The sequence below is a fragment of the Capra hircus genome, chromosome 14 (genome assembly GCF_001704415.2).
Source record: "Capra hircus breed San Clemente chromosome 14, ASM170441v1, whole genome shotgun sequence".
In the NCBI taxonomy this organism is placed as follows: Eukaryota; Metazoa; Chordata; class Mammalia; order Artiodactyla; family Bovidae; genus Capra; species Capra hircus.
Window position 1 is genome coordinate 48,193,138 of NC_030821.1, and position 15,822 is coordinate 48,208,959.

General features: G+C 40.6%; 1 protein-coding gene across 8 annotated transcripts in view; it reads left to right on the top strand.

Moving 5' to 3' along the window:
* Positions 1–15,822, top strand: part of NCOA2 (nuclear receptor coactivator 2) — a 283,938-nt gene that overhangs the window by 188,770 nt on the left and 79,346 nt on the right. For all 8 annotated transcript variants that reach the window (XM_018058431.1, XM_018058425.1, XM_018058430.1 and 5 more), the window contains one exon: positions 1,087–1,259. In XM_018058431.1, coding sequence (XP_017913920.1) covers positions 1,087–1,259 — 173 coding nt within the window. The remainder of the gene's footprint in view (positions 1–1,086; positions 1,260–15,822) is intronic.

The window sequence follows — 15,822 nt, forward strand, 5'->3', positions numbered from 1 at the left end:
CTTTAGTGCGTGGCAGCCATTGCCTTCCTTTCTCCAGACTTAAGAAAGTAGAAGCCAGGAGTGAAAATGAGACTTTGCAAAACCCAGTTCTGGTCACTGAGTGATCTTGGACGAATCGTGCAGTCACTATAAAATAGAGAACTGTGTTCTGTCTTAGGTTTATTAGTTCATGAAAATAATGCTAATATGTAAATGCAAGCATATGACTGTCTATTACAAATTACAAAGTTTTATAAATTGGTATTACATACAAATAATTATATATTAAGAACATAGCAAGCTTGTACTCTGAATAGTGTACTTTTCTTATTTATTGTATTGTTTGAATGTCATCCAGTGGACTCTGTGCTGTATTTGAGAAAAAAAAAATGACACCCTGTAATTATCAAAGGGAACTTCAAAGTTTGCTCTTTCATCAAATTCAGATGAGAAGATCTTGCCAGTTTTTATTTTTCCCTCCTTTCCATTAATGTTTTAAAACTCAAGTTGAATTTGGACTGTTTGTTTACTTTTTGCATGCCATTCAGCTGAACAGTTAACAGAGACCCTGGGTTAGTTTCACTTTTGTTTCTAGCTGCACTGTGGTTTTTTAACATTATCTTAAAAGACATTATCTTGGGTTTAATTATTAACATCCTAAAGAAGTGTATGAAATGATGAAGATTTATTTTCATTATTTTGCCGTGAAGTTTATTTATTCCTGTTATAACTAGTTTAATTTCCCTTTCTTAATCTTAAATTTTTATAAGCATGAGCTCCTTTCCATTTCTAAAACTCTTATTTATTTAATAATAAATTAGATGCCTGTTGCACCAAGTGTCACTTTAAGCACAATGCTGGGCAGATCATCCTTGTCATTATGAAACATACAGTCGAGTGGAAGACATTAAACACATTGACCAAATGATTGCATAAGTGAATTTATAATTACTAATTGGGACAAGGTTGATTTAAAAACAAAGAAAAATGCAACATTTGGGGGAAATTCAGGATTTTTTCCCCAAAGTACCTCCATGTTTCCACATGTAACTTTTGTTTGCTCTCTGTATTAGGATGTAGTTAACATTCTTATCTCTTTCATAATAGCCCCAAAAGGAGCACCGAGAAACGTAACCGTGAACAGGAAAATAAATATATCGAAGAACTTGCAGAGCTGATTTTTGCTAATTTTAACGACATAGACAACTTTAACTTCAAACCTGACAAATGTGCAATCTTAAAAGAAACTGTGAAGCAAATTCGTCAGATCAAAGAACAAGGTAAGAGCACCAAATAAATCCTTTGGAGAGTGGAGTTGCTTTCTGTTTCTCCATGTGTGAGAAATCCCTTCAGAGTCGCTTTAATCCATTTCTTAGGCTTGAATTATTGATGAGAAGATGATGTCACAGTGCAGGATGAATGCAGGTATCACTTGCAGTGGTTTATAAATAGGCTCTGTATAAAATTCAACAGTCCCGTAAAGATGGAGGGGGCCAAGGTGAGGCAGGGTGATGGAACTTTTCATCTAGTAAAACTCAATTAGGTGCCCACTGATCCCACGCCACCTTGGTATTTTCATAGCTCACAGAGCGAGTAACTGTCAGAATTTGCAAGTGAGGAGCCAGGCAAGGATGGAAACCAGAAGTAAGAAAGTGAGCCACCTCTTGTTTCAGCTCGTCAGCATGTTTAAGTCTGAGCCTCAGCTGGCCACGCCACTAAATTAGAGTTTCATATCCCGAATGACAAGAGATTTGAAAGGCTCAACCTCGAGACAGAACTCTTTTGTGGAGTTGAAACACAAAACATAACAGCTTTCTTCCTGTGCTTTTCTTGTCTTTCTTCTTTTTTTCCCCTGAGCTCATTTTCTGCCTCTTTCCTTTGATATTTTTGCCTGTAGAAAAAAATTCAAGAAGATAGTATTTTAAAAATCACATCGGACTTTGTAGTGCCAAAAAAAATTGTATTAGGCAAGTACGAACAGCATCTTAGCACCCAGGGCCAATATATGCTCATGAAGTGTTCATACACTGCCTCCCTTTAGGGCCAGGGAAACTGTTACCTCCTGTAATCTGTTTTTGAATGCATCCTCTTAGAGTTCATATTGGGTTGTGTTTTTAATCTGCTTTTTATATAACATTTAAAAGAGGCAGATTTTAGAAAAATAATGTCTTGTTTCTATACGTGAGCTTGCAGCTTTGCCTGCTGCCCTCCATCATAAAATCTTGTTTGCATATTTTCATCATAACATTTTCCATTTTCATATAGATAATATTGAGCTAAGTTTTATATATATAAATTATAGATATAATTTTACAAGTATAGTTCTGTCTTCTAAGAATTGAAACACACACACACATAGCATCTACAAGACAGATTCTGAAAGCAGCCCACTCTAAAAATGAATATTTCCTGGTTTCTCATCAAAATTATATCTTCATAATGTTCAGCTTTCACAGAGAGTCTGTTCAATGCCTGCCTTAGTTGCCTTAATCTCTTTCCTCTTCTTTTTCTTTTAAGATTCACTAGTTATCAACAACTCAGTTTCATCTCAATTTGGTACCAGCAAATGGATGAAATCATAGTCCCAAAATTTTCTAGAAGAAATAACCGGTTCAAGGTTGCAGTGCTCTGAAGTTGCCACATTTCTAGGTGCTGATATCATCGCAGTGGCGAAATCACTAAGCTTCTTGTTTTGTGTTTCTAGAGATTTTGAATGGTTCATTTTTGCGAACATCAGATTTTTAGGTAAAACTTCCACACTTTAAAACAGTTACATATGTATGTGTTTTACTATCAAGGTCTTGCACAAGGTTTTACAGTTTTGCAAAACCTTGGTATTCCCCCCTTCAAACCATAAAACACGTTAAGATGTGTCACGCTGGGACTCTGCCATACTTTCACTGTGGGTGTAATCATGAGGCCGCATACCACACAACCACCCAAGAAGCAGCAACAATAAACGCCCTGTCGCGTCTCCCTCTTATAATAATGTTCCCATTAATTTGAAAAGTAACGTGTTTTGAAAAGGAAAAGCAGAAGTTAAAACCCTAACGAAAAGTCCAAGCATACTTCTCACTTCTCGACCAGTCTGATATTTTAAGACTATTACTAGTTTAATAAATTGTTTTTTAGAAAGAGCAGGAACCTTACAATCAAACCAGGTGGAAGCTAGGCATGAATCCTGGTTCTGTTTCCTACAAACTTTTTGAACCTGAGCAAATTATTTTCGCTCTCTATGACTCGGTTTCCTCATATAGAATTCAGGAATCACAGCCTCTAGGTTGCACGGTTGTTGAAGAAATAAGGAGCTGTGTAAACATTCCCAGCAAGTACTTGTCACAGTATTTAGTGCATATTCAGTAGACATCTTTCTCACATTCAGAAGAAAGGCATCTTTTTTCCTTCGTGTGTGCTGCGTGCCAAGTCGCTCAGCTGTGTCCAACTCTTTACGACCCTGGGCTGTAGCCCATCAGGCTTCTCTGTCCATGGGATTCTTTAGGCATGAATACTGGAGTGGGTAGCCATTTCCTTCTCCAGAGAATCTTCCCAACCCAGGGGTTGAACCCACATCTCTTATGTCTCCTGCATTAGCAGGCAGGTTCTTTAGTACTAGCTTCACCTGGGAAACCCCTTTTTTCCTTCATCTATGCTCAGATCTCATAAAGTGAGCTCTTCGTTTTTAGATGGAAGGAGGGGGGAAAAGGTGGGGACATGGTTGTGCCTACTCTCCCCTACAGGGTCATTTGAAGAAAGTCACATTTTTCTGGGGCCAGAGGACTCAGCATAGCCTCCGCTGACCAGAGATGGACACTCTGTGTGGCTCTGTGCCCCCACCTTGATTTTTCTCAGGAGCTGGCAACCAGCGAATGTTCAAAAGCAGCACGAAGGACAGAATGGAACTCTTCCTTCTCTCTGTGCGCTTCCACCCGCCCAGCTACCAGTCAATGTGAATAGAATCCAACCGTCATCTTTACCGCATCATCCAGACTTCATTTGTATTCCTGTCACAGGTGGTAGCGTGAATAAAACCCTCGCTGTTGTGAGGGGTTAAGCCGGGTTGCATGAGACCCACACTCAAGGCTACACAGTCTGGAAGACGGGCTACCATAAAAGGAACCCACCCAGGTCCAAAGCTTAGGCAGCTCGGCCCGGCCGGGTGGGGTCTTTCACTCAAGTCTGCTCAGCCATCAGCTGCTCCTCCCCATTCCATAGGCTTGGGAATAAAGGCAGAGAATGAAAGATGATTTTAAATGGCCCAAAGGATGGGGATTTGGAAGGGAGGTTACCAGCTACCTAAATAAGTTATCCTCCCTTGTCTGAAGCACTTTCTGAGCCCCAGATTTGGTAGATGCTCTACAAGAGCATCGTGCAGCTCTGGACCTCATAGCAACAGACCAAGCACACCCAGAGTCTGCACTTGAACCATGACCCCTGCTTTTGAATACTGAAGCGAGATATTTCTTCCTATGTGGCATACCAATGGTGAAAATCTGTGGCATCCATAACCTACAAAGAATAGTCATAAGTAGTAAGTTATCTTCTTTTCCAACTGGGAAGACTAATAACTGCTTCTGTTTCACAGAAAAATACAAATGATTTAATTTTGGATGACTGGGTCCAATTTCACACTCCTTAGCTAGAAACTTAAATTTTTCTATGGAAAATACTCGATGACTCATGTACTCTTAAAAAAGTAGAATTGAAGTATAAAGTGACCAAAACAGGAGGGGAGTTCAAATAATTGATACATTTACACTGCCCTCTTTAAGTGAAGTGAACATCGCTCAGTTGAGTCCAACTCTTTGTGACCTCATGGATTCTAGCCTGCTGGGCTCCTCTGTCCATGGAATTCTCCAGGCAAGAATACTGAAGTGGGTAGCCGTTCCCTCCTCCAGGGAATCTTCCTGAGCCAGGGATCAAACCTGGGTGTCCTGCATTGCAGGCAGATTCTGCATTGCAGTCTGAGCCATCAGGAAAGGGCTTTTAAGGTAATATCTCCTCTTTTACTCCAACAAAGCCACACTTTTTCTTATTTTTCTAAAATAATAATCTAAATTGAATTGTATTATTTGGAGACATTTGTCCTTTTATTTAAAGCCATTTTAGTGCATATATTTGAATATAGGTTGCGATACATTTATCTGTCAATGGAGAAACTTGTTTTATCCTTTTATTATTTTTCTGAATGTAGATAGCAATAAAAATGAAAAAGTATATTTCAGAAACTTGCATTTGTACAGGCTCAGTTTGGGGGGCAAATTCCTTGTTGAATCAAGCAACTTGTTAAAAGATCATTCTGGTTTCTCACTGTGATTATTCTAATGATTTAATTCTGATTGTAGTATGAGAGCATTGGGATTATGGATTGCTTCATACATGTAAATTTCCCCTACAATTGAGCATAGCATAAAAAATGAGTATTTTAAGAGAAGGTGAGGGGCAGTGGTGTGCTGAAGTCAACTGGTGTCAACCATCAAGAGCCAGTTGTTAAATTTTAAGAATTTTATCAGTTAATAAGCACAACCATTATTGAAAATTGTTTAGACTTAACAATTAAATTACATATTTTAAAAAAAGGTAAGGAAGATTAAAACTCCTCATTTCCTAATTATTGTACTGCATTTTACTATTACCTCTTCTCTAGAGGCCCTTGTCTTATGTGATAAGACACATGATAGAAACAAATATAATACTAGACAGTGGTGGTCACTGCAAATCTCTAATTAACATCCAATATTTAACATTAAATATACATAAAAATATTGTCCAACTCATCAGAAGAGTCACAAACTGACAAACAATTGGATTTCTGTGTACCTTACCCATGTATTTTCATGATTTTACTTTTGTCTTACTAACCTAAGTGAAAATTTCAAGCAACATTTGTGTCAGAACTCTATCCATTCATCAGTTGTAATCATAAGATAGCTATAAAGACAAGTTTGGCAAAAGTCAACAAACATTCTGTTAGAATCATTTGGCTCTATTGAATTTGCAACAGAGGGTGTCATATATTTTATTATCACTTGTAAATTATATACTCCACATCCTTTGACTAGTAAAATTCATAATAAACATTTTGATACTTACTATTTTCCCCACAAGGAGCTGGTTTTTAAGCATTTCCCAGTGTACCACTGGTGGGTGTAGGGGTGTGCAGGTTGTATTCTAAATGTAGGTGAGTCAAATTCATAAGCTCATTATATAAAAATTCAAGGAAATAGTAATGGAAAGAGCCTAATTCTAGCATGTAAAAGTAAAATGTAGAGCCTATTGAGGTTATATTTTTCCTTTCAGTCTTCTTTTTCCCTATGTTAAATACATGAAGACCTTGTGATGGAAATTAAATTATTCAGAGCTGACACCTAGGTGTGAACTAATAGCTGTCACCAGGCAGAGTAAGCAGAAGGGCTCTGATACAAGATCCCTTCCAGGGCTGGGATATCTGTGAATCAGACTTTGGGGTGGTGCTCCTAGGCATTGCTTATGTTCCCTGTGATGAAACCCTAGGGTGACAGTAGAGTCATCCGTTGCCCTGGAAAGATAGGCGAGTGAACTCTGCATCTCTCGGGCGTGCCCTCATATATACCATCCTGCTGAAATCAGTGTCGTGGATTGCCAGGCAAGGATTGATGATGGTGCTAATCTTTGATCAGTTAGAGAATGAATATGAGACCTAGACTTAAAAAACATGTATCTTCTAAGTTTAAAAAAAAAAATGGTGGCCCCTTATATACTATATATAGTTTAAATTTCAATTGTCGTTTTTTTAATATCCTATTTTTTCTAAAAATGCTGCTAATGATTAAATGGCCAAAGCCAGCCAGCCAGACATAAAAGTGAGCCAGAAGAGTAGACTGTGTAATAGTGCAGGGCAAGCACCAAATCCAGCTGGCAGAATAAGTTCATCAATATAATAAGCTCATTGAGAGCTTGAGGTGTATGTAAAATCAGATGAACCCAGTCTCCCTCTTTACTACTGTAGGACTGTGTCTAAATTCCCTAACGTCCCTGGGCCTTTACTTCCTAATCTGTAAAAAAGGGATGATAATGTCCACTGTACATCAGTCTTATGAAGTCTGTTCAGTGTGTTTATAAAGGATCTAATCTCGTGCTTGGCAGATAGAGAGACTTCCTCAACAGTAGTAACTACTGGAGTAGTTACCTGGAAAAGGAAAAGGCTACCCACTCAGTATTCTGGCCTGGAGAATTCCATGGACTGGACTTGGCATCCTCATCCAAATGAATCTTGGCTTTCTTGCTAAGGACTCGGTATTGATAAGGACGCAAGTTGTTTTGGGATGTTTTCTCTATTACAGATTTAAGCCTTCATACTATTACTGACAATGTTGGTGCTTTTTGTTTTAACACAGATATTTTAAACAGACCTTTCGAAGCTATCTATTCAGAGATAAGATACTTGGGGACTCCCTGGTGGTCTAGTGGTGACGATTCGGTGCTCTCACTGCCAGGGCCCAGGTTCCATCCCTTGTTAAGATCCCACAAGCTCTGCAACCTGGCCAAAAAAAAGCAAAACAAAATCTAGTGCTTGCTGTGACCCTGTCTGCACCCCTTCCCAGGCTCTGTTGCCCCTGCTGCAGCATGTGGGCTCCCCCCTACCCTGCCCCAGATCCCTGTTAGCTGAGTGGCAGTTTCAAGCATCTTGCTTTAAGGAGAATTAAAGAGGGCAAGAGTCTTAGCAGTGTTCATTTCCTCCTTATTTACTTCAACACAGGAACAAATCCAGCCCCAACTTACTCTTGAAGACTTGAAACTGTTACAGGTCTCCATGCATCCAGAAATGAAGGAATTTTATTTCCTTGTTTGAGAATACCCCTAGGATCAACAATATATCCTTAATATTACAGTTTCTTAATGAAGATAAAATATTTTTCCACTGTGCATGCGTGCTAAGTCGCTTCAGTCGTGTCTGACTTTTTCGACCCTGTGGACTGTAGCCCGCCAGACTCCTCCATCCCTGGGATTCTCTGGGCAAATACTGGAGTGAGTTGCCATTTCCTCCTCCAGGGATTTTTCCACTGATCTGCATATAATTCACTTTCAGAATTTCATGTGGATTAATGGCTCATACTATGAGTGAAATCCTTAAAATTAGTGAGCTGACTGAAATTCTTGCTTTGATTCCTCATAGGAGCTCCTTGGTTTGGGTTTTTTTTTTTTCTCCCCCCTAAGTATATGGAAGTTTTTTTTTATATTTAACAGCTTTCAGATGAAAAGGATTTAAATAATTCAGTGTGCCCTAATGCTTTAGGATTTTAACAATTTATGACATGAGCTCTCATTTCAAGACTTAAACTGGCTTCCAAACACTAATAGAAGACAGGCGTCTCTTGTTTTCTTGCTCACCTTGCACTGTTAGGAAGAGAAATTCTGACACTATCCTGTGTATGTTGATTTCATTCCAGAACAAACATCTATTCCATAAAATTTTTACTGAGTAAATACTATATGCAGGATATAATGTTTATCATTAGTGGGGAATCCCACAGTTGATAAGTACTTGGTTCTTTTCCTTGGATCTTTCACTCATTTGGAGGGGAATCAGCTTGTACACAAGCCACTGTGGGCCACAAAGGGACAGCAGGAGCTAGTTGTGTGCACTGACATGGGTGGAGGCTTCGAGGAGGACAGCAAAGTAGACATGGGCCTCTCTGTAAGTGTAAGATCTAATAGACGAGAGAGTGGGAATCGAGGAAAGGAGAGCAGCTTTCCAACAGGGAGCAGAGCAGAGACATGCTCGGAGCCCTCTGTGGCACCAAGTGTGTGCAGTGTTGGACTGTTTGCCTACAGAAAGATGGATTAAGGCATTTGATTGGATTTGAGGCTGAAAGGGGCAGGTCAGGGCCAAACGGAACAGTCAGCACAGGACCAGAAGCAATTTTGTAATTTGGAGAAAGTGACATAAAGTGAGAAATTCCTAAGCAACTCCAGTAGAATTCTGTCGATATCACCTACCGTAAACATTTTTTTAAAGTTTTTGTTAAATTTGTTACAAGTTTGCTTCTGTTTTATGTTTTGGTTTTTTGGTCTTGAGGCATATAGACTCTAGTTCCCTGACCAGTGATCGAACTCGCACCCCCTGCATTGGAAAGCAAAGCCTTAACCACTGGACTCTCAAGGAAGTCCCTTTTTTTTTTCTTAATGCTGCTGATTCCAGTGTGTGGGGTGTAGAAAGCTCATAATTAATAAAACAACAAGAATAAAAACTAAGTGAAAACATGAGGACTATAAAATGTCTCATTCATGTGTGACAAGAAACAATATTTTTTTAAAAAAAGCCTTTCATATATTTTTTAAAGTAATTTTATCTTTATTATTTATTTATTTTAATTTATTTTATTTGACTGCATCGAGCCTTAGTTGCAGCATGTGGGATCCAGTTCCCTGACCAGGGATTGAACCCAGGCTCCCTGCATTGGGAATGGAGAGTTTTAGCCACTGGACCGCCAGGGAAGTCCCTCTTTCATATATTTTTATAAGTTGTGGAGGGGACCTAGAAGGAGCCAGGAGGAAGTGACAGGCAGAAACCAACAGATAGAAAGGCAGCAAGAGAGACCCACAAACACGAGCAGAGAGCCTGGCCGACAGAGCACGATAGTAAACGCAATCAGAAACTCAGATGTGTAAGTTCGGACACAAAGGTGGAGACTTTTGTTGTTGTTGTTGTTGACAGCTGTGCTAGGTCTTTGTTGCTGCATGTGGCCATTCTCTCGTTGCAGGAAGCAGGGCTACTCTAATTGCGGAGCACGGGCTTGTCATTGCTCTGGTTTCTCTGGTTGTGCAGCACAGGTGTTAGAGTGCTGGCCCAGTACTTGTGGCAACAAGCTTAGTTGCCTGGCAGCATGAGGGATCTTCCTGGACCAGGGATCAAACCTACTGCATTGGGTTTGGATAGGATCAAAGTCATTGCATTGCATAGGATCAAAGTCCCCTGCACTGGATTCTTTACCGCTGAACCACCAGGGAAGTCCGAGACATTTTTAAATATAAAATTTTATAGTTTCTTATCGCATTGCCCTTGATGGCCTAAAGGCACAGCATCATTCAGAAGCTGTGGGCACATAGGTAAGGACCCTTGGGCTGAGCATCAGCCCCTGACCCCCGCCCATGTCAGCCCTCCCCTGACTGGCCCATAGGAGGTGCATCAGCACACCATCGTCCCTAGCCCTGGTACCCAGCCTTTCGAGAATGAGCTAAAGATACTTGCTGAACCCCCACCCCCCTGAAGGGACGCCAGCTTGATCCTTCTGTCGCAACTTTAACAGCTGCCAGGAGACTATGACAGAGTCCAAAGGAAGACCCTCACCACCACACCCAGGCCACCCCCCCCCCGCCCCCGTGACCTGTCCGCACCAGGCTGTACGCTTCTGTGCTCTATCCCACAACTGCCTGAACTTGCATCCCCTTCTAGAAGACGTGTGCTGGCTCTGCCCATGCACGTGTTCCGTGGCCTCTGCCTCCTGCCTGGAACGCTCCTCCCCCTCTTCCTTGTCGGCCAGTTGCCCCCTGCCCACCTTGATAGGCACAGCGAGGAGGAGCGAGAGGACACTGGTGGCCCCTTGACCAGTACCCACGTCTGACTGCTCTTGTCCAGTGCCACATTCCTGCCTTCCCTGTCATCAGTGAGTCCTCCCTGAGATGCCTACCCTAGAGTGCTGACTGTGCTAGCACATCCGTGGTGGGGTTTTTTTGTTGGTTTTTTGTTGTTGTTGTTTTTGCATTTCTATCATTCAGACTCTCCTCCCTTTCTGGACTGCCTCCTCTTCCCTGTTTGTGTCTACTCCCATTAGAATCCTACTGTTTTCATTCTTCAGGGCCCATGTCTTACGAAGAACTTCTTAATTCCCAGCCAGTATAGATTTGAATCTCATATTGTCTCTTGTTCTATCTCATCTTATTCCAATGAGGCTTCATGTGGGCCTTTCTTTTTCTTCCCCAATTGAATTTATGTTTAGTGATTTTCAGTTCAGTTGCTCAGTCGTGTCCGACTCTTAGCGATCCCACGGGGACTGCACCACACCAAGCTTCCCTGTCCATCACCAACTCCTGGAGCTTGCTCAAACTCATATCCATCGAGTGATGCCATCCAACCATCTCATCCTCTGTTGTCCCCTTCTCCTCTGGCCTTTGATCTTTCCCAGCATCAGAGTCTTTTCTTTGCATCAGGTGGCCAAAGTATTGGAGTTTCAGCTTCAGCATGAGTCCTTCCAGTGAATATTCAGGACTGATTTCCTTTAGGATCAACTGGTTGGATCTCCTTGCAATCCAAGGGACTCTCAAGAGTCTTCTCCAACACCACAGTTCAAAAGCATCAGTTCTTTGGCGCTCAGCTTTCTTTATGTCCAACTCTCACATCCATACATGACTGCTGGAAAAACCATAGCTTTGACGAGACCAACCTTTGTTGCCAAAATAATGTCTCTGCTTTTTAATATGCTGTCTGGGTTGGTCATAGCTTTTCTTCGAAGGAGCAAGCGTCTTTTCATGTCTGCAGTCATCATCTGCAATGATTTTGAAGCCCAAGAAAATAGTCTCTCACTGTTTTCATTGTTTCTCCATTTTTTTGCCATGAAGTGATGGGACCGGATGCCATGATCTTAGTTTTCTGAATGTTGAGTTTAAAGCCAGCTTTTTCACTCTCCTCTTTCACTTTCATCAAGAGGCTCTTTAGTTCTTTGCTTTCTGCTATGAAGGTGGTATCATCTGCATATCTGAGGTTATTGATATTTCTCTCAGCAGTCTTGATTCCAGCTTGTGCTTCATCCAGCCTGGCATTTTGCATGATGTACTCTGCATATAAGTTAAATTTAAAATGATTTTAATATAGGGATATAAAAAATATATAGGAATAGATTAAAAATAGCATAAATGCCACTGTTTGGCTGTTCTTTTTATTGTTGTCATTCTCTGGTTGGTTTAGGCTTTAAAGATTTTTCTGAGGTTTTTTTGTGTTTTGGTTTTGGTTTGTTTTCCCAGCCTGTTGTACTGGTAGAACGAGAAAGAGGGAGATGTGACTGTCTTTGTGTACTGCAGGTTCAGCTAGTTTTCAGACTGAGATGAATTATCCGGTAATAAATTATTCTACAGGCAACTATTTTAATTGGTCCTCCCAAGAAGACTTATTTTCTGGTTTGGTGAGTTTTTAACTGTGGCAAAAACTATATATACATCATAATTTTACCCTCTTAACAGTTCAGGTGTACATTATTGTATTTTAAATTGTATGCACACTGTTGTACAACAGACGTAGACATTTTTCATCTTGCATGATGGAAATGCTTTTCCCATTGATCTGCTCACCATTTCCCCTCCCTGCAACTTCTGGCAATCACCTTTCACTTTCTGTTTCTCTAACTTTGGCTAGATACCACATATAAGTGGAATCATGGTCTCTTTGTGATTGACTTGTTGAACCTAGCATAATATCCTCAAGGTTCATCCATGCTGTAGGATATGATAAGATCTTCTTTGAAAAGGCCAAATTATACTCCATTGTATGTATTTACCACATTTTTTTACCCATTCATCCGTCAGTGAACATTGTTTCCTTCCACATCTTGGCCATTGTGGATAATGCTGCCGTGAACATGGGTATGCAACTAACTCTTCAAGACCTTATTTTTGATACTTTTGAATATATATCCAGCAGTGGGGTTACTGTGTCATACAGTACTTCTCTTTTTAATTTTCTGAGGACCCATAATAGTCTTTTCCATAGTGTCTGCACCACTTTATAATCATCCCAACAGTGAAGAAGCATTCCAGTTTCTCCACATCCTCACCAAGAGTTGCTGTTTTCTGGTTTCTTGATAGTGGCCATGCTACGGGGTGTGAGGTAGCATCTCACTGTGATTTTGAACCACATTTCCCTGATAATTAATGGCTTCTCAGGTGGCACAGTGGTAAAGAATCTGCCTTCCTTCCAATGCAGGAGATGCAAGAGACGTGGGTTTGATCCCTGAGTCAGGAAGATCCCCTAGAGAAGGAAATGACAACCTGCTCCAGTATTCCTCCCTGAGAAATCCCATGGGCAGAAAAGCCTGATGGCTACAGTCCATGAGGTCGCAAACAGTCAGACACAACTGAGCAACTAACACTTTCATACATAACATAAAATTTTTACTTTTAAGTGTGCTCCTCAGTAGCTGTCTCACTGTTGACCAGCTGTCCTGAAAACACTTCTGCTTGGGTCTGTACTCTGTTCATGCTCATTCCCTGGCTTTTCTTCCTTTCTAACCCTTGGCCTTCTTTCTGTTCCCAACTAAACCCCTTCCTTCATCAGTTTTACTTACTTCCATTCTTCAGCCTCACGTCCCTGCTCCATCCTGTCAGCTGTCCATCTTGGGCCTTGCCACACCTGTCATTGCACACATGCCCAATGAGGGCCTTGGCCAGTCCCCACTCCCCACAGTTTGCCATTCAGTTCCCCCCCATCTGGATTTTCAGCTTCCTGCCAGGCATCACCCCTGGGCGCCCCAGATTTCAAACAACTGCTTTTCCCCTGTGCCTCCTTCTAAGAATGGTGTGTCTGATCTCCTGTGCTCGGTCTCGGGGCATGTCCTCATCACCTGTTTTGTGCTCACCCTAGGCTAGACACCTGGGTCCTGGTCCTATTGGCCTTTCCCTCTCCCTGTTCACCACATGCAGCCTGTCGTCTCTGTCAGGTCCTCACCGTGGCCTGTGACACCTCTACCCCTCAGTTTCCCCATTTTTATTCTAATAAATTTGTTAGAGCAACTCATTTATCTTTCTCTTTAACTCATCTCTGTCTCTCTATCTTCCATGATTCCATCCCCATTAGTACCAATACTGATTTCCTGCAAATATTTATTTCATTTTGGCATGTAATACAATCATTTAAACTTAAAAAAAAGTCCCTATGACCATGTAAACTTTTTGATGGAAGAACCAGAGCTTGCTGAGGTTTTTGTTATTGTTTTGGTGAGAGTGGGGGAAGTCTTTTTTTTTTTTTGGCCTGGTAGCAGCTTGTGGGATCTTAGTTCTCCAACCAAAGATCAAACCAAGGTCCTTGACAGTGAAAGCACCAAGTCCTAACCACTGGACCACCAGGGAATTCTCAGCTTGTTCATTTTTATATTCTTGCAAGTAAGGATATTTAATAAGTGTTTATATTAATAATTGACAAAAACTAGGCTTTAGAGAATATGTGAAAGCAACAAGAAATTCAGATTTTCTTCATATGCTTCAAGAAAGTATGAGTAGACTAGTGGAGGGAAGAAAAGAAGGCAAGTCAGGCTCTTCATCATTAAACTACTGTGACTGTTTGAAATAGCATCACATGAAATAAATTCCAGTGGTGTAGTCTGGAGATGACCGGGGACCATGCCACAGTTGTATTTAAACCTGATGAACTCTTACTAACTCAAGAATTATATCTGGATGCCTTCTATATGCCGCATGCTGTGCAAGTCATCAGAGGTAGAAAGAGAAGCACAACACTGTTCCCGCCATCTAGGGACTCGTTCAGAGTAAGAAATCATCCCGGCCTTTTTAGAGTACCTTGTCCTCAGCAGATGTACTCCTTCTCCCTGATTTGGGAATTCAGCCTAGAGTGAGAGCGGTACCTACATTTATTACATGATAATGCTGGCATTTGGCTCTAAGCAAAAGAAGAAGTGATTATCAAAAAAAAAGAAGAAATGATTATAGGAAGTCAGTGAGCGCTGTGATAGATAGGTGAATATAGATATAAGAGAGAAGGTAAGAAATAAAACTTCTTTTGAACTCCAAGAGTATATTGACATCTGTCATGCCGGAAATAATAAAAAGCTACTCTATTTTTTTCTTAGCAATGTTAAAAGCATGTTGTATAAATATATCCATACATACTGTGTCCCATACCTCCCTCTGAGGATGGTGGTCAGGTCTTCAACTTTGCCTTTGTTTATTATGAGAGGAAATATTGATCTACAGAGAAACTCCAAAAGCAACACTCTCAAAGCCAAAATGAAGATTTATAATAGATGCTGCTGGATCTTTCAGGGCAGTTTTATCATGAATTATTCACAGAAGAAATTTTGATGATTGGGGATTAGATGTGATTTTGTTAAATAGCTTAAATCTTATGGGGACTGCAGTCAAGGGCTATGAGACATTGTAAACTGAGGAACTGTAACAACAAACAGCCATTCTAGGTTGTAAGTGCCTCCAGTCCAGGTTCCTATATGTTTTGAACATTGTGTGTTTCTAACCAGGCTTCTTTAATTACTGATAAATAACTTACTTCTATATTGTAATATCTCAATATCAAAGGATGCAAAGAAAAAGATGCTAAAGTGTTGTTGACCCCTGAAAAGAATTTGCATAGGCATGAAAACCTTCTGAATACTATTGCTCTGTATTCAGAGAATTCACATTTTTCCAAGAGGCAGATGAATGACATAAAAATTGTAGGAAATATTGGAATTTCTCCAGTGGTCCAGTGATTAAGACTCTGTGCTTCCACTAAAGGCAGCACAGGTTCAATCCCTGGTCCAAGAACTAGGATCCCGCATACTGCACAAAGCAACAAAATAAATACATTTTAAAATTTATATATAGGAAATATGTTGTGAATTTACACTGTTTACTTTCAAAGGCAAAATCACCACTAAGCTAATGAAGCTTAAGGTTCAGAGCCTCTTCCTGCCCTGATCCCCGTGAGGTGAAGTTCTCGATGGGGAAACTGCGTTTGCTTAAGGAAGAGCTTTTTCCTAAGTCCTTCAGATAATCACCTAAAGAGACGTCCAAAGAAGTCTGAATTTTTTGCAGAGCTCTAGCATCTGCTGTTTCTCTTCTCATTCTCTATAAAGAAGAATGAGA